This window comes from Eublepharis macularius, chromosome 9 (genome assembly GCF_028583425.1).
Source record: "Eublepharis macularius isolate TG4126 chromosome 9, MPM_Emac_v1.0, whole genome shotgun sequence".
Classification (NCBI taxonomy): domain Eukaryota; kingdom Metazoa; phylum Chordata; class Lepidosauria; order Squamata; family Eublepharidae; genus Eublepharis; species Eublepharis macularius.
In genome coordinates this window covers 15,332,859-15,356,822 of record NC_072798.1, presented here as the reverse complement: position 1 = coordinate 15,356,822, position 23,964 = coordinate 15,332,859, and the positions used below count along the sequence as shown (strand labels likewise).

The 23,964-nt window shown below is 43.4% G+C and overlaps 1 protein-coding gene across 1 annotated transcript in view; it reads left to right on the top strand.

The window, feature by feature from the left end:
* The window catches only part of LOC129335961 (solute carrier organic anion transporter family member 1B3-like), a 37,846-nt gene extending 16,552 nt beyond the window's left edge, over nucleotides 1-21,294 (top strand). Inside the window, exons 6-15 of the mRNA XM_054988876.1 lie at nucleotides 871-1,017; nucleotides 4,402-4,500; nucleotides 6,484-6,723; nucleotides 7,649-7,813; nucleotides 10,314-10,509; nucleotides 11,413-11,575; nucleotides 12,294-12,478; nucleotides 15,135-15,199; nucleotides 17,728-17,845; nucleotides 19,995-21,294. Of these exons, the coding sequence (XP_054844851.1) occupies nucleotides 871-1,017; nucleotides 4,402-4,500; nucleotides 6,484-6,723; nucleotides 7,649-7,813; nucleotides 10,314-10,509; nucleotides 11,413-11,575; nucleotides 12,294-12,478; nucleotides 15,135-15,199; nucleotides 17,728-17,845; nucleotides 19,995-20,211 (1,595 nt within the window). The 3' untranslated portion in view covers nucleotides 20,212-21,294. The remainder of the gene's footprint in view (nucleotides 1-870; nucleotides 1,018-4,401; nucleotides 4,501-6,483; nucleotides 6,724-7,648; nucleotides 7,814-10,313; nucleotides 10,510-11,412; nucleotides 11,576-12,293; nucleotides 12,479-15,134; nucleotides 15,200-17,727; nucleotides 17,846-19,994) is intronic.
* The last annotated feature ends 2,670 nt before the right edge of the window (nucleotides 21,295-23,964 follow it).

The window sequence follows — 23,964 nt, the reverse complement described above, 5'->3', positions numbered from 1 at the left end:
ACTGGGACGGACTGGAAAGAGACAGATCCCGGGTTGCTTGTCAGGTGTTCCTTAGTCAGATCCCAGTTTCTAGCCTCCTTCATCTCTAAGCCTGAGGTCTGGGGGGGGGAGGGTGTCCGCCTGACCTTGACAGTGGTTCCAGGTCATCAGAAGATGCTGATGGTGTGCAGGGCATTCCAGATGGTTTTCTGGTCTGTTGGCTCACTGGATTTGGGATTCCTAAATTTGGCAGGTCCCCGGTAACTTGTGAGGGCTCAGGGGACTTAATGGGTTAGGGGGCTTGCTGGCAACAGCATTACATCACCATCAATGTGCTGATGTCACCCTCTGTGCAGCCGGAAGTGACATCACTGCATCACCAGGGGAAGCCAGGGACACACTATTATTTGGGGAAAACTCTATGGTAACACTGAGTGCACAGGGAGTGATGCCAAATCCTCTCCTTTTTACACTATTTCCCTCCCTGCTATCCAGCTGAATAGCAGCGGGAAATGCCTATTGATGGCAGGGTGTCCCCCACCCCTCTGGCGAGGGGTCCACAACTGGTTGTTTTGGCAGGATTACGTGGTCCGCCTGCATAGAGCTCAGAGTGACTACCGAATTCCCAAAAGGGCAAGCAGCATTATGAGATCCTGTTTGTGAGGTAAAGTTCATTCAGATCTTCAGTACATGTTTTGGCCCCTGAGAATACAGCCATTGACTCTCTCTTCTATAGAACATGACTGGGAAATTTCATCATGTCCTGTTCTGTTTTCAGTACCTCCAAATTTGGAAATGTCTATGTGGGCATGTTGAGTTCCGGTTATCTTTGTTTATGTGAATGGCCCTGACTGACAGCTCATTTCTTTCTCTAATTGCTGTGATTTACAGATTGTGAAAAGGAAACCACGTCCTATATGTGGATTTATGTCTTCCTGGGGAATATATTACGTGGAATTGGTGAAACACCCGTAATCCCACTGGGCATTTCTTACCTTGATGATTTTTCTAAAGAAGAGAACACCCCTTTGTATATAGGTAATGTCTAAAGGACCTCTAGAATACCAAGAGAAACATAGTGGAGAATATTCAGATTGACATTTATTTTTAGTTTGTCTTTTTCATTGAGACTCAACTTGGATTACAAAAATTAGAAAACAATGCAGTACAGACTAGGAACTACTAGCCGTCAGCAAAGTTAGTAACATTTTACTTTCACCATGTCTGAATTTGAATTTTATGTACTCTACCAAAGCTGAACTAAAAAAAGTAATTTTTTTTTTACTGCTTACTCTTTCTAAGGGTCAGGGCTTTTTTTCAGCTGGAACGTGGTGGAATGGAGTTCCGGAACCTCTTGAAAATGGTCACATGGCTGGTGGCCCCACCCCCTGATCTCCAGACAGAGTTTAGATTGCCCTCTGTGCCGCACAGAGGGCAACCTAAACTCCCCTCTGTCTGGAGATCAGGGGGTGGGGGCACCTGCCGTGTGACCATTTTCTCCTAGGCAACCCACTAAGTTCCACCACCTCTTTTCCCAGAAAAAAAAGCCCTGCTAAGGGTTATAGCAAATGTTTCAAGTCAGCTCTGGAATAATATATAAGGCAAAAAATGGACAAGAGTAATATTATCATTGCTTACTTGCTCAGGAAAACAATCCTTGTTATTTTGAATGCATTCCTTCTGAGAGGTCTCTAGAGACCTTTTTACACATTACAGAGTGTCAAAATGGGAGCAAATTCAGTTAGCAGGAAGTAACAACCTGTCCTTATTGCTCAAATAGTAAAAAGTCCAGTAACACCTTTAAGGCTAACCAACTTTATTGTGGCATAAGCTTTCGAGAACCATAGCTCTCTTTGTCAAATGCATCTGACAAAGAGAGCTGTGGTTCTCAAAAAGCTTATGTTACAATAAAGTTGGTTAGTCTTAAAGGTGCTACTGGACTTTTTACTATTTTGCAGCTACAGACTAACACGGCTAACTCCTCCGGGTCTATTACTGCCCAAAGATTTTCTGTGCAGTGGAACCTCTGCTCTTAGAGGCAGTAAACCTCTGAATACCAATGCCAAGAGATCACTTTAGGGGAAGGCCTTGGCCTCTGTTAGGGTTGCCAGGTCCCCTTAAACTCCTGGAGGGAGAGTGAGACCTGGCACTTACCTCCACGGTCTTCTCGTGCACACACACTCCAGGCAAGTGCAATGACATCACTTCCAGAAGTGACATCATTGTGTCTGGTGGCGGGCATGCTCTCTCCCTTCACAGGGGCAAATTTTGGCCATTGTGAAGGGTAGGAGCTTACTTGCTGCCAAGTGTAATGACGTCACTTCCAGAAGTGATATTGTGCTTGGCAAGAGCGTGCCCGTTGCATGCTGGCCTGGGAGGCTTCTTGCCTCCTGGGCCCGTTACCCGAGGCCTTTTACACCCCCTGGCTGGATGGGTGGTAGTGGGGAGCAGAGTCTGGGAGTGGTGGGTCCTCCACCCCCATCGGGGGACTGGCAGCCCTAGCCTCTATGCCTAGTAGTTGGCCCTCCATGGCAACTGGTTGGTTGCTATATGAAACAGATGCTGGGCTAGATGGACCTCCAGCTTGATCCAACAGGGCTGTTCTTATGTTCTTATTTATTTATATATTTACTTAAAACATTTCTACATCACATTATGTCCTCAGACTCAAGGTGACTACAGGGCACTCTTCAAAGTGTAAAGTGCAAAGATCAAGCGGAAACCAATTTGTTTCTGTAAATCCCTTCCTTGTGGGTTTTGTGTGGCTTCATCTTGAACAGAATCTACAAGACAAAATTAAGCCTTAATAGGATTTTTTTATCTCAAACCCCCTCCATCATACAGAACAATACAATGAAGATGTACGCAGTTCAACACGTATGAGTTACAATGTATATCACCTCTGTGAATTCAAGGAAGTCATTTGTTCTTGCTTGAAAAACAACGCAGCAGGCTAAGTGCAACTCCTGCCAGATTCTTCAAATGTGCTCTTGAATAAAAAAGAAACAAACTGGGCATCCCAGAATCCAGGCTACATCTTCAGCTTGATGATTATCACTCTGAAATAACAATATGATTACTGTAATAATACCAATCACACGAAATGTACCCCCCTTTCCAATTAACGTGCATGCATTTCAATGACCTTATACAAGATGGCCCCTTCTTACTTGCCCAGGGTAAGGCCAATCACCACCTTGGGGTCAGGTAGCAATTTGCCCCAGGCCAGTTTGGCTGGGGATCCTGATGGTGTTTTGGCATCTTCTGGGCATGGAGCAAGGGTCACTGGGAGCGTGTGGGGGTGGGGGTGGGGGAGGTAGTGGTGAATTTCCTGCATTGTGCAGGGGGATGGACTATTTGACCCTAGAGGTCTCTTCCAACCCTATGATTTTATGATTCTATAAGAGTCCAGGACCAGAATTGTATAAAGCTCCCCAGCCAAGTCTCCCCGTGCTGCTAGCCTCAATTCACAAGTCTGCCCCTACTGGACAAAACCAATTAGTTCCTGGCGGTTCTGTTTCTACTTGTTCTTTGCACTTTAAATCTTTATGCTTAGGGCTGCACTGGCATTTTGTATCTGATGAATTGACTCTTGGAAGAGTACACAACCTTGGTGATTCTTTTGCATTCGCTTCATGCCTTTTCAGGCATTTCATTGGATACATGCCATGTCTTTTGCATACATTACATGCCTTGTGACAGCCCCAATCACGCTGCTGTCTTGGGATCATATCTACAACGTGAACAGAGATCTCAGAGTGAACATGATGATGTCACAGAGCCACGTCACCCATCCGATTGGGATGAGAACAAACAGAACCAGTCACTGACCTTGGTCAGAATGGGTGTCAGGGGGAAGGCAGGGAGGGACCTTCTCATTGCCAAAGCCAACAGTTCCATTACCCCATCAAATCAAAAGCAGATACATGCAGGGCTTTTTTTCTGGGAAAAGAGGTGGTGGAACTCAAGACCTCACAATGACGTCACTTTGGGTCAGCTGGAACAAGGGGGGATTTTTTAAAAGTTTAAATCGCCCTCGGCGAAAATGGTCACATGGCCGGTGGCCCCGCCCCCTGATCTCCAGACAGAGGGGAGTTTAGATTGCCCTCTGCGCCGCTCCAGCAGCGCGGAGGGCAATCTCAACTCCCCTCTGTCTGGAGATCAGGGGGCGGGGCCACCGGCCATGTGACCATTTTCAAGAGGTGCCGGAACTCTGTTCCACCGCGTTCCAGCTGAAAAAAAGCCCTACGGATCCTGTTGCTTCAGTAATCGGTTCCCTCTTTCCTAATGTTCAGAGCATTGTTTCTTCTTGTAGACCTTTCCAAAGATCACCCAAACCCTTTTCCAGCTCAGGTCCAGAGCATGCAAGTTTCTGTGCGCTTGAATGTACTGACCTTTATTATTTTTTTGTTATAATTGCAGGCATTTTGCACACAATAGCAATGACTGGCCCAATGGCTGGTTTCCTCTTGGGATCTCTGTTTGCCAAACTGTACGTGGACATTGGCTTTGTAGATTTGGGTAAGGATACCGAGTGAAATGCAAAAATGCAGTATTCTTATTTACAAGCTATATTGGTTTCAATGGATTAGGAGCCACAGGGTTGCAGAGAAATAAATAAACCATCTTATTATACGTATTGTCGAAGGCTTTCATGGCCGGAGAACGATGGTTGTTGTGGATTTTCCGGGCTGTATAGCCGTGGTCTTGGCATTGTAGTTCCTAACGTTTCGCCAGCAGCTGTGATTGGCATCTTCAGAGGTGTAGCACCACAAGACAGAGATCTCTCAGTGTCACAGTGTGGAAAAGATGTTGGCAGGTGCTACAAACGTCAGGAACTACAATGCCAAGACCACGGCTATACAGCCCGGAAAATCAACACCAACCATCATCTCATTATAGTCTGCAACATTTATTTTATTTGTATTTTATTTACGTTATTATTAGTGTGCCTTTCTCACTGAGGTTCAAGGTGGATTACACAGTGTAAGTCAATACAGTCAATATCAAAGGCATTTCAATAAACATGTAATGGGGATATACATGCAAATTTGCAAAGGTTTAAAAACCTAAAGAAATCCAATACAGAGATGAAGAAATGTTGAAACAGAGCATAAGCCATTCTACTTATATTCTGTATGAATAAATGACATAGAAACTACCCCTAGGATCATATTTATAGCAAAAGCAGTGGAGTCACGGCCCATCAGTATTTACTGCAAAAGAAGTAAAGTCTTCCCTCCCTATGCATTCACCGATGGCTCTCTTGAGACCACTTCTTTACAGTACATCCCTCCTTACAGTTATCTGAGTAATAAACTCTCTTAAATAACTCAGTTTTGCATCATTTGTGGAAGGCCAGTCAAGCGGGAGCTTTCCTGACCTCCTCAGCTAGACCATTCTACGAAGTGGGGGCTTTAGTTCCCTTATATGAGTCATCTAAAGTAGATACTCTACATTCAACATAGTATGAGAGCATGCCACTAATTTTTGGAATAAACATTGGCCGCCATCGAGAGAGACCAGGTGTGACTTTCTTGCATTTGTTTATTTTTCTAGCATTCGTGGTGCGACTATATTTAATTGGGTTATTATCAACTGCTTTTCTTGAGAAAGTAGGCAGCTGGTGGGTCACTGAGCTAAACAGTATGCTGAACTAGATGGGCCATGGATTTGATCCATCAGGGCTCTTAGTTTCTAAATATAATTAGACTCCAAGGTAAGATTGTCGCCTAAGCCTCGTTCCGCATGAGTTGTATCCAAACAAATTTTCCACTGCTCAAAAGGGGAGCAGAGGGGCTCCTTTGATCACCCAAAAGTCTATGCTGGAGGTCATGAGGCCTGCATGGACAAAAGTCATGTAAGATGGAGGCTGTAGGAAAGAGGAGTATTGGGCATGGCTTAGCAGAAAAGAGGTCGAAGGGGCTAGGTCCAACCCCTTGTGTACGTTCCACAATCATGGACATTTACCATGATCCCTGTGGATCAGGAATGAGACCATGGCTTATCTTTGACTCCTCCATCTCCATAAGTCCTTTGTCATGTTTCTTTTTTTAGGGTTGCCAGCCTCTAGGTAGTGGCTGGAGATCTTCGAGGCCACAGAGATCAGTTCACCTGGAGATAATGGCTTCTTTGGGGGGTGGACTCTATGGAATTATGCCATACCAAGGTCCTTTTCCTCCCCAAACCCCTCTTTCTCCAGGTTACTCCAGGTTTCACCCCCTAGATCTCCAGGAATTTCCCAACTTGGAGCTGGCAACCCTATGTAAGACTGTAAAAAATACACCCATTCATCTATGGTTCACACTCTGTCCAGGCAACACTTTGAGTACTATAGTCCAAAACGGTCTACTGTCATCACACCTCAACCCTCTTGCCTATCTCCCACTGCCTCCAGTTGTGTCAGCTCTTTAAATTATAAACTCCTTGGGGTAAACTCCTATTGCAAAGTGCAGCAGACGTAAAATCATCAATCAATCAATTTGGTTTGAATTTGTCTTTTAGGTACCATCAGTATTACCCCGAATGATTCCCGCTGGGTTGGTGCCTGGTGGCTTGGCTTTTTGGTAGGTGGGGTCATTAACTTGATTTCTGCCATTCCCTTCTGCTTCTTGCCTAAAAGTCTGAATGGGGAAGATGAGCCCAGCCATGTGCAAAAGCTCCCGGATGCCGCTAAACTTAATGGACATCAGACGCCCCGTGCTGAAAGTCAGGAAGCTGTGAAGTGGACAGCAGGTTTGAAAGGTATGAAAAAGCTCAGGTTGGATCAGATTCCAGGGACAAGCTCTCCACCAGCATTCGTTTCCAGAGCCCTCTGGGGCAGTTCCCAGACGGGCAGCAGTCCTTCCCTGATGTTTGCCCCATTCAATTTAGTTAATAGTTGAGATGTACGCACAAAAAAGTTATTTGGATTCGACTCATTTTGCGCTATACATTTTTCACTCATATTTGTCACATGTTCAGGGTCAGTATTGTATTTAGGTGACTGTTGGGAGTCTTTCTCACTCTTGACTTACAAGGGGTGGAAATACACATTACTAAGTACCTAGAGATATTCAAATGCAAGATTGTACGTGTAGTCCTCAGTTCACGTGCAGGCTGTTCTTGCTTGGCACACATGAATGCCGCTTTCATGGGAATGCCCTTTGTGTGATCACATCTGCAAGTGAGTCCAGAGGGCAGAGGGCCAATTCAGCTCTGTTTTTGCTGCATGAACAAGTACTGTAGGCTCCTTTGACTTGCCAATTTGCATTAAGATGTGAGAAAGTGTCAAGATCTGCATTTCAATGAATGGATGTGAGGGAAACTGGGATACTTTTCACAGTTGAGGAGGAACTGATACCAAACACATGAATGTACTCATGTGGAATAAATTGAAGTGTGATTGTGTGAATGAGTGCATGGGAAATTGGGGGGGGGGACACACACACATGAAATGAAGTTCACTTGAGCATCCCTAGGTACTTTGTAACATGGATTTCCACCCAAGAATGAAATTCTCCAGGATTGGCCTCTTCAGACAGAAAGGAGAAAGGTCTTTCTCTTCTTTTTCATTTGTTTTATTGTGGGAAAGTGGATGCCTATTGAGAAGGCAGGAAAATGGAACCATTCCCCCCTCAACCCCTTGCTGCATACCAAGCCTATGCTAAAAAACACTTGTTTTTTTCAGATTTCTTTAAGTCCCTAAAGAGAGCACTGGGCAACCGAATGTACATTGTGCTATTGTGTGCTTCACTGCTGCAGTTCAATAGCTTCATTGGTTACATGACATATCAACCAAAATACATAGAGCAGCAGTACGGTCAGTCGGCCTCCAAGTCAAACTTTATAATAGGTGAGTATGGTGAGCCTTTGTATACTTTAGGGAAGGAATGGTACACATTTGTGTAGTTTGGTGGAGTGTGTAGTGGTTAAGAGTGGTAGGAGACTAATCTGGAGAATTGGTTTGATTCCCCGCTCCTCCACTTGAAGCCAGCTGGGCGACCTTCGGTCAGTCACACATTCTTGGAGCTCTTCTCAGTCCTATCCCTCCCCCACCTGGACTTTTTGGGCGGGGAGGTTAAAATCATTAATTGGTGTATTGCTATGGTGTTATAATGATATAGTGACATATCAATTACTGGTTTTTTTTAAAGCCCCCCAAGAAGCCCTCTAGTGATGTAGAGGTCTGTGTCAAGGAACATGTTGGAGAATCAATCAATCAATCAATCAATCAATCAATCAATCAATCAATCAATCAACCAATCAACCAATCATTAATAATAATAATAATAATAATAATAATAATAATAATAATAATAATAATAATAATAATAATAGATTTATATACCACCCTTCGGGACAACTTAATGCCCACTCAGAGCTGTTTACAAAGTATGTTATTATTATTATGGGGCTGAGAGAGCTCTTAGAAGCTGTGACTAACCCAAGGTCACCCAGCTGGCTTCAAGTGGAGGAGTGGGGAATCAAACCCAGTTCTCCAGATTAGAGTCCCGCACTCCTAACTACTACACCAAAGAATCATGTGGACTCTCTAGTGTGGCTATCCATGCTTCTGAATTTATAGTGGCAATGAAAGCAGCATTTAAGATTGTTGTATTGGGGATGCAGCTTAAAAGTATATCATGTCTTTCATCTACCAAAAAAATTGGGTGCATCTCAACCCCCTGATCCCTTTTAATATTTCTGTTGTCAAGAGAGGAACCCTACAAAGACTCAGGGGAAGGGGGAGAGGAAATCACATTCCCCTGGAAGCCCATCTCCTCTGGCTCCACTTTTTCTTCCTACCACTGTCTCTCCCTCTGATCTTCCCTTCCCATTCTAGCTGCACTCTTCCTCATTCCCTGTTTCGATTTTCCTCACTTACACTTTTTTTTGTTGTTGTTATGGTGGTTGATCCTGGTATGCCAGGAGCCATTTTTGGACAGCTGTGGCAACTCAGTTAGCTATCTGAACTGCAGGTTTATTTTATTTATTATTTTTATTTTCTTCATTTATACCCTGCCTTTCTCTCAACAGGGACCCAGATTGGGTGTGCCTTAAAGAAGGGAACTCAAACTTTTTGAGCCTGCAGGCACTATTGGAATTATTATACAGGGTGGTGGAGTGTTGTGTACTGGGCTGAGCAAGGCCTCTAAAGTAGTTACTGTATTGATTGTAATGCACTATACTGTGTTGAGCTTGAGGTTCAGTCAAGGCTCCCAAAGCCTGCATTCTCATTGGTCCATAATCCCTGCAATATCACTGGTTACTTTCTCAGACAGCAGCCAATCGGTCCTCTATAATAAAGACCAATCAGTGGCCTGTCTACTTCAAACATTGTATATAGTTTATGCAAATGATGGTATTCTAAAGTATGCATTCTCATTGGCTATCAGGTATTCTGGGGGTGGAGCTGCTGTATATATATTGAGGGCTTCTGTTCAGTCTGTCAGTGTGTGTTGTGTTCCTGCTGAATAAAGAGCTGTTGAATCACCTTGTGTCTGAACCCACTATTTAACATGGAGGTAATCACAAAATGGCTGCTACAGGAAGCAAAGCCAACTGCAACATGGCTGCTACAAGAGGCGAAGCCGAACACAAAATGTCAGGAAGTGATATTATGCCTAACTCTAATAGTAACTCTTCAACAGTTTAGGCAGAAGCTCTCCTTAACAGGAGGCCTACTTAAATGCACGTATTATTGAAAAATATTTTCTTGTTTACATGCAGCTTACTTTCAGTCACAAAGTGAAGTTTTGAATCTGCACAGCCAATCAGATCTTCAGTGGCCAATCAGAAGCCCTGCTGGCAAAAGCCCCAACTGGTCCAGCCCACTTTTTAAAAACTTTTAGCAGGTGTCAGGAAAGGTGTTGGTGTCCATAGGCACCACATTGGGTATCCCTGCCTTTAAGAATTCCTTAACTGTCATACATGAATTGCTTGAATATCTTTTCACTTATTTGCTTTGTATGCTTTCCCGTATCTACTTTGTACATATTTTATACAATGCAGATTTACAGTGCAATCCTAAGTAGAGTTACTGCAGTCTAAGCTCATTGAAATCAGTGGGCTTAGACTGGAACAACTCTCTTTAGGATTGTACTGTTAATTTCCTTCCTAGATCAGAATATTACTTTGCATGCTTTATTCAATTTGAAATAAAAATCAGCTGGCTGAACTTGTAAAGGGCTTGAGAGCTATTGGAAAGTGGGGTTTCGTTTGTTTAAGTGGAAGAATAGCCTTTTGTGTTTGATTGCCTGGTGATCTGAAATATTGGATCCCCATTGAGAAGAAAACGAAGGTATAAATTTCTAAGTAAATACATTTCCTTCCTCCCATTCCTCTTATTTCAGGTTTGGTCGTCTTGCCAGCTGTGAGCTTTGGTTTACTCCTAGGAGGATTCCTCATGAAAAAATACAAATTAGACATGATTGCTGCTACCAAAATGGCCTTTGGAACATCCTTCCTGGCTTTCCTCATATCAACTCTGTACATCATTTTGGGCTGTGAGAACCACAAAGTGGCTGGATTAACAGTGCCCTACAATGAGTACGTATGCATAGGTGCGCCTGGCACAAGTAAGAGGGGGAGATGTAGATGTCCTTCTTTTTGAGAAACTTAGATGGTTCTATATTAGGGCGGCAGGCTACGTTCAGAAGGTCCATCATCTGAGAAATTTAAAGTCGGGGAAGGCTTGTCAGTCTTCTACTAAGGGTGGGGCATCTCCTGCCCCCAGGTCCCATTGTCCATGAGAAAAAAACTTTTTAAAAACTGGCTGCATCACATGTGCCAGTATGGCACTTTCAGGGAAATCCCAGAAGCAATGAAGGGTAGCTCTAGGGATCGCTGAAAACTCCATAGTAAAACTAGCGATTCCTAGTGGTACCCTGTATCACTTCTGGATTTTTACTAAAAGTGGCATAGTGCACAATACAGTGGCCCTTCTGAGACTCATCTGAGAGTTGTGGCCTTGGATTGTTATTTATTAATTGATGGGATATAATTTTAATTGATTAAGGCAAACGTCAATAAATGTTATGAATATGCTTGTTAATTCTGCATTGCTGTTTTTGTTCGGCATTTCACCAGAACCTTTCAAGATGATCTTTCCTTGTAGGCGTGAGTTGAAATTTGAGTTAAAAAAACTATGAATTATCATATATTTCTTTATGCACCCCTAAAGTACCGATGTAGCAAGATAAATGTAGTTTTTAACACATTTCCTGCAAAACCTACCCCCCACCCAGAAAGTTCACAACACACCTAAAGAAGTCAAGATGTTCTATGCAGAGACTTCGCTTACATCAGAAAGCCCCACGTGCTTATATATGGTGCTTATATTTATTATATTGATATAGCTTTTCCTGTTATAGAGCATAAATACAACAGCTGCCTGTACACTGTAAGATTCTATAATAATCCAGATGTGTATCTCTAATTTTACTTCGTAAGACAATCAGTTGTGTGGCATGCTGGTTCCTTGTCTTCCACCTGCAACTCTAACTGCAACTGTGGAATAAACCAATGGGATCCTGTCTGCGGAACGGATGGAATCACTTACGTGTCAGCCTGTTTTGCTGGATGCAAAAACTTAATGGGATCTGGGAAAAATACAGTAAGAACTTTCTCCCTCTTTGCTGTGAAGAAAAGTGCACAATTCTCTGTACTGTCCACTTTGTCTGCCGAACCAGTTCCCAAGCCCTGTTCTCTATGCTTACTTCAGAGGTAAGGTGGGTCACAATCAGAGACAGGGCTTTTTTCCCCATGGTGGAGCCTCCTTCTTGGGGTTAGCATCTGGCACCTCCCTTAATGTTCTTTCAGTGCCAGGCCAAAACAGTTCTTTCTCCCTCCCCCTACCCCCCCACCCCCGGCTTTTTGAAATGAGAGGTCTTGTTTTATAGTAATCATATTATGTTATTGAACATTTTTTTCCACTGTCTTGTCTTTCTTACTTGTTTTATGATTCCTAATTTCTTGTAGTTTTCATGGTTTTATTGTTTTGTTTTGTTCTAACTCTGAGAGCTGCTTTAAGCAGGTCATTGGCGAGGTGGCATACACACTTCCTAAGTAAATCCAACTCAAGTTTAAGCATGCTAAACCCCATTACAATGAACAGACGTGAGCACATTTTACTCTGCACTGGATTATGGCTGACCTCTCCCTGTTTGTTTGAGAATCCGAGGTGGAGGGCCAAACTAGATGATGGTGCAGCCTTGAATTACTGGGGATGTGGTATCGTCTAGCTTGGCCCTGAGAGAAAGAACCCATCCATTTACAAATGAATTGCTGATTAATAGGTTCCCTCTCTCACTCTCTGTGTTACCTTCTTCCAGGTTTTTCATAATTGTAGCTGCATTGAAAATGTGGGTCTCGTGAGGAGAAATCTCACAGCCATTCTGGGAGAATGTCCAAAAAGTGACGACTGCTCAAGGAAATTTATCTATTTCATAGCAGTAAAGCTAATAAGTTCCTTTTTATATGCAGTGGGAGGGACTCCTTTTTACATGATCATGATCAGGTAAGTAAGACCAATGTTACTGATTACCTCCCCGTCCCCACCTTTTACCTTAACGTTTTTGCAACTCCTGAATGTCTCAATTCACTGTTTCATACAATTGTTCATTTGTTTGCTGTTTATTCATATGCAAAACTTCTACTCTACCTTTCTGCCATCATCAGGACTCCCGAAGCAGCTAAAGGGTTAAAAACATACATCATAAAAACACATCTTCAAAACCATTAAAACCAAACAAACACAATTAAAACTGCTGAAACCAAGCTAATACACACATACAAAAATATAAAGCACAACATTTAAAACAGAGGGATCCTTGATGGAATGCCAGAAGAAACCAAAAGAGTCTTCACTGGCAACAGAAGGTAACAAATGAGCCTCTTTGGGGAGAGAGTTCCAGAGTTTTGGTGCCGTGACGAAGAAGGCCCTCTCTCACATAACCACTCACCTAATCTCAGAAGACAAGGGTACCCAAAGCAGAACCTCAGAAGATGACCATACCTGCCAGGTAGTTTCAAAAGGGAGTAGGCAGTCCTTCAGGTGTGCTGGTCCCAAGTCATATAGGGCTTACCTGTATTGTTCACATTATAGTTTTTAAGGAGTACACCTAAGATGGTTTTTAAGGATGAATGCAACATAGGAAGCTTCCTTCAATCAAATCAGAGCAAGGACAGATTTGGCTCAGTGTCGTCCACTCTAGCTGGCAGCAGCTATCTGGCAGAAAAAACTGTATCTAGCTAGGTATATGTGCTAGGGACCTTCAAAATGAAAAGCACATGTGATACCATTGAAGCCCTGTACGATGGCCGTCCTTTGTAGAATGCAATTATGTGTATCATGGAGAGCCAGTTTGTTGTAGTAGTTAAGAGAAGTTATTATATGTCTTACTTCCTACCCCCCCTTTCCCTCTATCCTTATATGAGAAAACTAATTTTTTTGAAAAGAGACAGAGGCAGAACTCTAATCTGGAGAACTGGGTTTGATTCCCCGCTCCTGTGCTTGAAGCCAGCTGGGTGACTTTGGGTCAGTCACAGCTTCTCGGAGCACTCTCAGCCCTACCATCTCATAGGGTGATTGTCATGAAGATAATAATAACAACTTGTAAACTGCACTTATATACTGCCTGAAGGGCAGTATATAAATTGAATGTTGTTGTTGTTATCATCATATTGTTACACCTACAGGGCTTGGATACAGGTTTCCCTTGAGCATACAGCTGTGGCAAGCTTAAGTTTCCATATCTTCATGAAGGGTCCTTCTCTGGGTGCTGTCATCATCAAAATTTAGAGGGGTTCCATCCAGAAAAAGGGCCTTTTCAGTGGTGGCTCCCCATATATGGAATATGTTTTCAACCACAAGTGTCTGCATTATTCATTTTTGGGCACAAAGTTCAGTCCTCCTGAATCTATAAGGCTTTTGATGTTTGATTTGTGTTTCTTGTTCTTGATCTTATAGTCACCTACTAGTACATCAGACACTTGGGACAAATGTAACAATCTCAAGAGTTTTCTTGAGATGGGATATATGGGAGGTGGTGTTACTTCAAGGTCTTCACAAACCATTAGTTAGTTGTTAATTTATGTAGTGATCAACAAAGCATGCTTGGTCATATGTATTTTTTGCCACCCATCATGGCATGGATACTAGCCAATATGAACTCATTGTAAAATGCCATATGGTTCATACTGTTGCAATGCATACATTAGCGGAAGGGTGACCAGGGATTTTTCTGTAAATCCTGGTAACTATAAATTGTGGGTTAAGTGCTAGGAAACTGAATTTCTTGCAGCTGAAGCACCAGCTATAAGACCACTGGTCAGAACACACGAGACAAACTTCACGTGAAGAGCACTTGATTAGTCCCGCGATCTCTGCTGGGAATAGTAGTCTAAGAGCCAAACTACAAGTGACGTCTTACACAGGTTGGACACTAGTCGGCTTCCCTCAAGTTTTGATGGGAAATGTAGGCATCCTGGTCTTGCAGCTGTAATGGAGAGCCAAGCTGTAAAACCAGGGTGCCTACATTTCCCATCAAAACTTGAGGGAAGCCGACTAGTGTCCAACCTGTGTAAGACGTCACTTGTAGTTTGGCTCTAAAAACCCCACCCCTCTCCGAGCGAAGTGGAATTCCTTGCAGAGAACAGCCGCTCAGTTGAAGAGATTGTCTTTCAAAGAGATTCTCTCAAAGAGAGACGGATTCTCTTTCAAAAAGCCAACCAGCTGGTTTTGCTTCAGCTCAGAGATGGAAGTGGGGTGGGGGGAATCTGAGCTGTGATTCCCTGCTGGGAGGGACGAATTTGTCTCTTGCTCACTAAATGCCTCTGCTTTTTTTCTGTCTCTTTTTACATCATTCCCCCACCCACCCTCATCCCAAGTTCTCAGAAGATTTTTGAAAGAGAGAAAGAGTGCATGTGTGTGTGTGAAACTCCCCCCTCCCTCCCCAGCTAAGAATCACATTGAGCAGATGGTTTTTTAAAACTATAATTCCCAGGGATCATTGCAGGATCTGACACTTGCCCATGAGTATCATGTGTTTTGACCCTACTATGCCCAGTCCACCCACTCTAATGAGTGAGCATGAAGGGTCATTGACAAAAACTTACAGCCATGTATAGAAACATAGTTGGAACAAGGTTAATTTTAAACTTGTGTTTTTTAGATGTGTGAATAAAGATCTGAAATCCCTCGCAGTGGGTCTCTATATGCTCATTATGAGAACTCTGGGTAAGAAACATATTTTTTATTATTTTAAACCGTGGTATCTCCTGAACTGGCTGGCCAAGATGGGTGTTGGGGGTCCCTGTGCTCCAGTAACTCTTATCTGGATGAAAAGTATCAAAGATGGTGCCTGGTCTTGTAGGCTTTCTATTATGGGATCTCAAAGGGTTCCATCTTAACATATACATACATACATACATACATACATATATGTATATACATATACATATGCTGTAGTCCATAGCAACCCTGGCAACATGCACCAATCGGGCAACAGCAGCTGATGACGCCCCTGTGAGATGCAGCCAATCATCACCCACCAATCCAGCCACTCCCCCTCAATGCCATGCCTACCCCCCATGGAGACCCAATGGACAGGGAGGAAGGACTCTGCAACAGCACAACGCCAACAGAGGCATGTGGCCATGGGGGACAGGCACCCGTGTAGCAGACAGGATGCCCACCCTTCCCAGCAAAGGCTTGGCTGGTAGCAAAAGTGCTGCCCGCACACAGCCATCTCTGCCCTGAGCCACACACACATTTCACCTAAAGAAGTACAGATAGAAAGACAAAAAGAGACAGAGGCTGGCCTAGAAAGCACAGCCCCCAACACCCAAGACCCAAGGGTACATTCCAAAGGGCATTTCAGCAGGCAGTAGGCACGCCACTGTAACCCTGTTGTCACCACCGGCCAGAGACTATTGAACAAATAGCGGCTCAGTGGCAAAGCACTGGGATAGCGTGGCCAGGGCTCCTGGTTTGATCTGTACGTGGTAGGGTTGCCAAGTCCCAATAGGCTACTGGTAGGAGGGAGGGCCCCAGAACTCACTGGAGTCATGCTCTTCACTTTTCACTTATTTGAGAATTGGCCTGTTAGGGGCTAAAATTGGCCCCATGAAAAGTGCAGGAGTACTTTCGTGGCCAGTGCAACAAATCGCTTACGGAAGTGATGTTGCAGCCATGGGAGTGTGCGTAACACATGATTGCATGGGTCACCTGCTGGTGGCAGGTGATTTCTGGATGGCTCGCCATCTCCCACTGGTCAGCAACAACCAGTGAGCACTGGGGCAAAATGCTGGTAATTTGCCACCACTGGCAGACACCTGGGGACCATTACCTCATGGGGAGAGGTGAAAGGTGGGCAAAAGTCTGAGAGTTGGCTGACGTTTTCCCTCTGCAAACCCCAAAAGGGGAAACAGGAAGCCAGTGAGCTGTCCAAGAGAGCCCTCAGTTTGTCCAGGATGCCACTGTTTGTTCACTGCGCCCCTGGCCGCAGCTCCCTTGCATCTGCCATGAACTCCCTGCTCCTGCACTGACAAGCTGCATGATTTATCAGTGCTCTCCTACTGCTGCCTAGGGCTTTGATCCTGTAGGGTGCTGGGCCCCAGGGTTGCTTGGCCATCTGATCCACAGAGCACAGTGGGGCAGCTGCTGGACACCCCACGTCACAGTTATGCCCTCACCCCTGCCTGCCCTGGCAAGGGAGTGTACTAACAGCCTAGTACGGGGTTGCAAGCATCCTGCCCTCTGCCATAGGCAGCTCTTCCAGAAAAAAAATTCCCCAGGGATATGCCCCAAAGATAGCAAATGAATGGATGTGGGGGAAACTGGGATACTTTTAGCAGTTCAGAAGGAACTGATACAGAACGGGTGAATGTATTCACATGAAGTAAATCGAAGTGTGACTGTGTGAGTGAGTGCATGGGAAGCTGGAGGGGGGACACATGAAATGAGGTTCACTTAAGCATCCCGAGGTACTTCGTAATGTGTAGAGAGAATGTGAGCCAAGCTACAAGTGACATTTTTCACGTGAAGGACACTTGATTGTTTTTGCAAGTTTTTCTGGGAATTGAAGTCCCTCTCCCCCGCCCCTTTTCCTTCTGTTCCTTCCCCTCTCTGTTAGAATCGCTGTCTGAAGAGCCAGAGAAAGCCAGCGGCGGCAGCAGCAGGTTTTGCAAATCGTCTTGCTCCCGGGGAACTGCTCTGGAGAAAGCTGACATGTCGGTGGAGCTGAGCAAGACGCCCAGGGAAGGGAGAAAGCTGCAGCTGCCCGCCCCCAAAGATCGTTGAGAGCAGGCTTGTGACTGGAGGAACGATTTGCAAAAGCTGCTGTTGCTGCTGGCTTTCTCTGGCTCTTCAGGCAGCGATTCTAACAGAGAGGGGAAGGAACAGAAGAAAAGGGGTGGGGGAGAGGGACTTCAGTTCCCAGAAAAACTTGCAAAAACGATCAAGTGTCCTTCACGTGAAAAATGTCACTTGTAGCTTGGCTCTGTGGGATTCAGGAGCCAGCCTGTTATAGATGGGGTTGCACTCCTTCTAGACAGCTTGAGGGGTGCTATTTGGCCATGGCAACAGATGGCAGCTCAGATCTCATCCATGGCACGTACAGCCTTTTTGTTCTTATGATGCTGAATTCCTTCTGATGGGTAATTTGCAAATAGAAGGTCCCTGTCTTCAGTGTGTTTCTTCTGCAATGGTCTGGAAATGCTCTTTGAGATGACAACCTGACATGTTATCTTTTGGCTATCCAACAGCTGGAATTCCAGCCCCAGTTTATTTTGGTGCAGTGATAGACAGGACCTGCTTGAAGTGGGCAAAAACCAGCTGTGGAAAACCAGGAGCTTGCAGACTGTATGATGCTACGGCATACAGGTGAGCTGGACTGAAACCCAGAACTTCCATGACTTTCCCATCCATGGTCATTTCCTAATTACTTTTATGCAGTGATTTTATTTGAAAGAATAGACAGCGGGCATCAGCATGGAGTCTTTCCAGCCAAGATCACTCCATGGAAGTTAAGAAACTGTCATTGCCAGTCAGTTTTAATCAAGGAGGCCAAGCTTTTGTGCAAGCTCATCTTTTGAGATGCTGTTGCGTTCCTGAAAGGGGCTCAAAAGGTGACAATTTGAGATGGCCCCTCCTGTTAACTTGTTTTTGTGAAATTGCAAATCTATTCCTGCTTTCTTCAGCCTCAACTAGCCTTCCATGTTGAGGTGTTTGGAGTTTATTTAACATATAGCACAATCCTTGAACCAGAAGGGTTCACATGGAAGGTATTGCAAATCCTGTCTGGCTGGTAGATATCAAAAGGTATGGTAGTGTTGAGCCTGTATAGGTTAATGGATATTCAGATTGTGATCTGGAAGACCTGATGGTCACATCCTCTCTCTGTCGCAAACCTCTCTGTGTGCAATTGAGCAGTCACTCTAACTACTTCACAGGATTTTTGTGAAGATAAGATCTGGCAGCTCATGTGTGCAGTAGGAAGTCAATTGGGAGCTACAAGCAGGTGAGGAAAGCTAAATGCTGTCCTCTCAGTCTCTCTTCACGAGATGTCTCAACGTGTGTTCGTCAAGTGTAGGAAGATGCAATGTTAGCTGGGAAGTGTAGTTTAAAAATACAGAGCAGGCGGAGATTGCTCCTCAGAGGGTTTGTTAATTTCACCCCTTCCCCCCCCCCCGAAGGCTCTGCCAGTTTCACTTCTCCAGTCTAAAACTCTGTGGGATCTCAACCAGAGGGCAGCGAGGAATGGAAATGGGCTGGGGCTGCCTTCCAGAGCAGGACTTGGACCTGGAGAGGTTGCAATGGCCTGAAGTTTCTCTGCTGGCATTTCACAGCCCCTTCACACAGCTCCAGTGTGTACCAAAGCCTTTGCCCTGCCATGGGTTCTGTCTTTTTAAACTACCCTTCCCGGCTAAGATTGCATCTCCCGACACATGTTCTTCACATGTCAGATGTCTCATGTAGAGAGACTCTCACCTTTACCTGGGCTGGGAGAAAAGTGCTTCCAACAATAGAGTGCAGTGAAATAAGGAAGGGGGACAGACAAGGTGTAGTTTCCCCTCACCCATGCTCTCTGTTTTTGGATTTTTAAAGGACGCTCATACTTTACGCATTAATAGGCAAGTATGTGCACAAATAAAACGATTATTTTCCTGACATTTTCTGTTTCCTCTCAGGGTCTCGCTACACAATACTTTTCTGCACAGTCATGCACTGGTTTTAACATGCTAGTTGCAGACACATGTCAGCTGAAGGGAATTGCTTCTTTTAAAAAAGAGAGAGCTCAAACAAGCTCCGAATGGTGCAGCAGGGTGAGGAAAGGCTCCTGCCCTCCCCCAATGGAGTTTTCTTGCATGGAAACCATGTGCAAGGGGAGTTACTCCACTGATCTCCACCCTGTGGAAAAACTGTGCCCAGATTCTCCATGTGGAACAGCAAAGTTTGCAAAATAACTCCGCCCCCCCCCCTCCTGCTGCCATGTACTGTTTTCACACAGGAAAATGGCTTGGGGTGCTATTCTAAACTTGTTTGATGTTTTTTTTATTGAAAAAGAAGCAGTTTCCTTCGACTGATGCATGACTATAGGGAGTACGTTAAAACCAGTGCATGCCCATGCAGAAATGTATTGTGTAGTGAGACCCTCAGTCGTATGTAAAATGTGCACATTTCCCCACATTATTTAAGCATTATATGCATATTATATGTCTGACACATTGGCTGTATAAATACCATATAAATTAAGTATACAAACTGAACAATATGTACACACATTACACACAAGCCTACAAAACGTTAAAAATGTGTTGACACAAATATAAATTAATGTAAAAAGAAACCAACTTAGCCCTTGGGTTGGTTATTGCCCACTTCTGCTGCAATGTAATATATGGATCAGGCAGAATTGTACCACATAAAGAAAACTTTACCTCACAAAGACAATTCTAGCTTTCTTGAAATTCTCCACAATGAAACTGATGTTACATGTATTTTTCTGTGTGGACTTCCTTCTTTTATGCAGATATTCTTTTATGGGTCTAATTATTGGCTTAAGAGCCCCATCCTATCTTCTGGGATTCTTGTTTTTCTGGCTTGTAAAGAAGCATTTTGGAAGAAAAGAAGTCAAAGCCACTGAAAACGGAGGGAAAGAAAATGGGCCCCTGAGTGAAGAGGCAAGGCCAAACGGTACTGAACGCGTGGCAGACTCTTCAGAAGCTGAGAAAGAAACCTCCATGTAGAGAAAATAACCAATACACTGTGTCTAGACTATTGTGTATGGATCATGGGAGCCCCTGGGATATCAAAGATTAAAACAAAGCCAATATGATGTAGTGGTTAGAATATCAAATTATGTTGGGAGACACCTGGATTCAAATCCCCACCCAGTCATGAACCTCACTGGATGACCTTGGACCAGTCTCTCCACCTCACCTACCTCACAGGGTTGTTGTGAGGAAAGGAGAACAAGGTATGCTATTCAGAACTCCTTAAAGGAAGAATGAAATAAAAATATATAGGTAGGTAGCGGGATTAACTGCCACAAACACAAGTTATTTAAGAGTTGTGGTTGCTTTTTTACCTCATTTCAACCCCAAATATGAGGGTGTTTCTAAGGAATAAACACCACTAAAAGACTGACATTTTGAGGGCGGGTGGCTGTCTATGGTAGTTCCTTAAGTATCTGACACTCTTATATACTTACATGATATATGTAAGAGCTCAACAACACACTGTGTGAGTAATCTGTGACTCACAAAGCAACCCTATGCAGAGTAACTCTGCGCAAAGACTGCTGTCAATCTCTCACAGTTTTTGTTTTTAATTTAAAACAAAATTGATCAGCACAGTGGCGCTGGAAACGGGAGTGCTGAACTCTTGTATGTGCCATTTTCTTGATCTAACTCCCCCCATCCTTCCCAAAAAAGATGTGACAAAATTCCATTTAGGTGCTGTGTGTCAAATTGATTGGCAGGTTTCTGTGACAGAAGAATGTGTAAAACTGAAAACTTCCTTGAAGTGCTTTGTGTTGTTTAGATCGTAATTTTAAGAAAAGGTATGTATGTAAAACTATATAGTTAGAATAGTCTATTGCTAAGAAAATGCCTCTGGGCTGAATCTGAGAACCATTTACCGCAGTGAGTCGCTAGAAATATAAATCTGACAGGGCTGACTGTACCTATAGAATACATCTTATGTGCCAAAACTTTTTTTTTTTTTTGCAATTACTTATTTCCATTTTTGATTCCACTTAAAACCTCCGTGGTATACTTCTAAAAATGTAATGCACACAGCAATAATTAAATACCCACAAATGCTTTCCATCTGTGTGCCTTCTTGTAGGGTTACTCTTGCGCTCTCTATTTGCTCAAGAGTTTTAAGAAGAATATGCCATTTCCAGCAAATATGGAAAACAAAATAATTGACTGGAAATGTTCGATCCACTTGCAAAAAACCCCCACAACATCAAAGATTGCAGCAACTATCATATCATTACATTAATTTTCAACATAACATAAGAACATAAGAAGAAACCATGTTGGATCAGGCCAATGGCCCATCCAGTCCAACATTGTGTCACACAGTGGCCAAAAAGCCAGGTGTCATCTGGAGGTCTGCCAGTGGGGAAGGGACACTAGAAGCCCTCCCACTGATTACCCACCCCCCCAACACCAAGAATACAGAGCATCACTGCCCTAGACAGAGAGTTCCATCTATACCTTGTAGCTAATAGCCACTGAGGGACCTCTGCTCCATATGTTTATCCAATCCCCTCTTAAAGCTGTCTGTGCTTGAAGCTGCCACCACCTCCTGTGGCAGTGAATTCCATGTGTTAATCACTCTTTGGGTGAAGAAGTACTTCCTTTTATCTGTTCTAACCCGACTGCTCAGCAATTTCATTTCCATTTTTGCTTTCAATGCAAGCAAAGTGATGCTCAAAATTTTACAGCAAAGACTTTCACCACATGTGGAACAAGAAATGCCAGCTGGATTTAGAAAAGGAAGAGAGTTTCAGAAGAAAATCAAGTTTGTGCTTTTTAGATTATAGCAAAGCTTTTAACTGTGTAGATAATGAAAAGCAATGGTTTTTTTAAAAAAATAGGTGTGCCACAACATCTGATTGCTTTGATGCACAACCTGTACTTCGGATAAGAAGCTACCGTTTGCAAGACTTAAGCAAGGCTGTCAATGAGAGGACATTTTGGAGGTCATTAATTCACCAGTTGGAAGTGATTTGGCGACATATAATATGCACAAGGACTGACACTACCTTTATCCCAAAGGATAATTCGCTTTTCCACATGTAATTGGAATGGGACTATCTGGGTATTTTAAAAGCTCTGATTTGTTATATATCTAGATTCAAGAACCTAGAAAGTTAGAGTCACTTTTAATTTAATCCCAAATTCTTCTTTGGGGAGTCTAGATTAATGAAAGTATTTTCGGACAAAAAGCAAAAGGCATTGCCATTGTAAAAAGCCCTTTATAGTTGCAGTCTAGCAAAAAAAGGGGGGGCTTTGGAGTTGGTCTGTAGGAGAAGAGCAAGATTCGCGTCCAGTAGCACCTTAACCCTGGAAATTTAGTTGGTCTTTAAGATGCTACTGGACATAAATCTTACTATAATAAGACAGAATAATCATTGCTGGTCTCCGAATAATGCTTTGAATGAGTGCAAAAATTGTTTAAAAAACTAAGGTTTTGTGGTTTAATAATCAAACTATGAGACTGAGCTGCCTGGATGCTTTGAAGTAATTATATGAAATTTGAATATGACTTTACTTTCAAATTCAATGACAGTATTTGTGCATGTGCGCTGACCTGTATAGCCAAGGTAAGCCAGATATTATCAGATCTTGGCTGCTAAGCAGGGTTGGCCTTGGTTAGTAATTGGACAGGAGACCTCCAAGGAAGTCCAAGGTTGCAGAGACAGGCAATGACAAACCACCTCTGTTAGTCTCTTGCCTTGAAAACCGCAGCGAGGGTTGCCATAAGTCAACTACAACTTGACAACACTTTCCATCAGCATCATTTGTGCACATATTTTGATAAGAATGGCAGAGAACATTTCCACACACACACACATCCATAAATAAAATTACACACAAATCTGCAGGTCTGGATTTCAATAACATTTTTAAAAAACAGAAAAACATTTAGATTTACAAATTCCATTTTTTAAAAAAGCAATGTATCAACGTTCCATGAACACCTTGAACTAGATCCATCAGCAATGGCTATAATTTTGTTGTGGTTGTTCAGATGCTACAAAAAATGATCTGGAACTGCTTCTCATGTCCAACACTATATGATTTTGTCCTAGAGGAAAGATTGGCATAAGTATGCAAAATCTGTGTTAACTATTTAGGGTCTCACCACACGAGACAAAATACCTTCGAATTACACGGGTAATTCGAGTGTATTTGAGTATAATTTGAGTGTAATTCAAGTGCATTTTGTCTTGTGTGGTTTGACCCTCAGGGGGAGTACAGGAAGAAGGCCAAGTGTGGATGTCCCTAAGAACTGTATTAGACTCCGTTAGACTCAGATGCACATTTCAGTGGACATTTCTAACTACAACGAGTGTACACACACAGGTGCCTCCCCTATTGAAATAAATGAGTTTGCATACCTGCCATTTCAGTGAAGTGGTCTATTGTTGATCAGTTGAAAAATAAAATATGTAGGTATGAATTTGTCTTTTTAAAAACAATAGTTCATTGTGATAATATATTTTAACCTTGTTGAAATCAGTAAGCCATTTTGCACAAATGGAGAGCGTAGGATACATTTGTAACCACATAAAAAAGTAAACAAATCCCTCTAGATGGTTGTTGTGGGTTTTCCGGGCTGTATTGCCGTGGTCTTGGCATTGTAGTTCCTGACGTTTCACCTGCAGCTGTGGCTGGCATCTTCAGAGGTGTAGCACCAAAAGACAGAGATCTCTCAGTGTCACAGTGTGGAAAAGATGTTGGCAGGTCATTTATATCTACTCA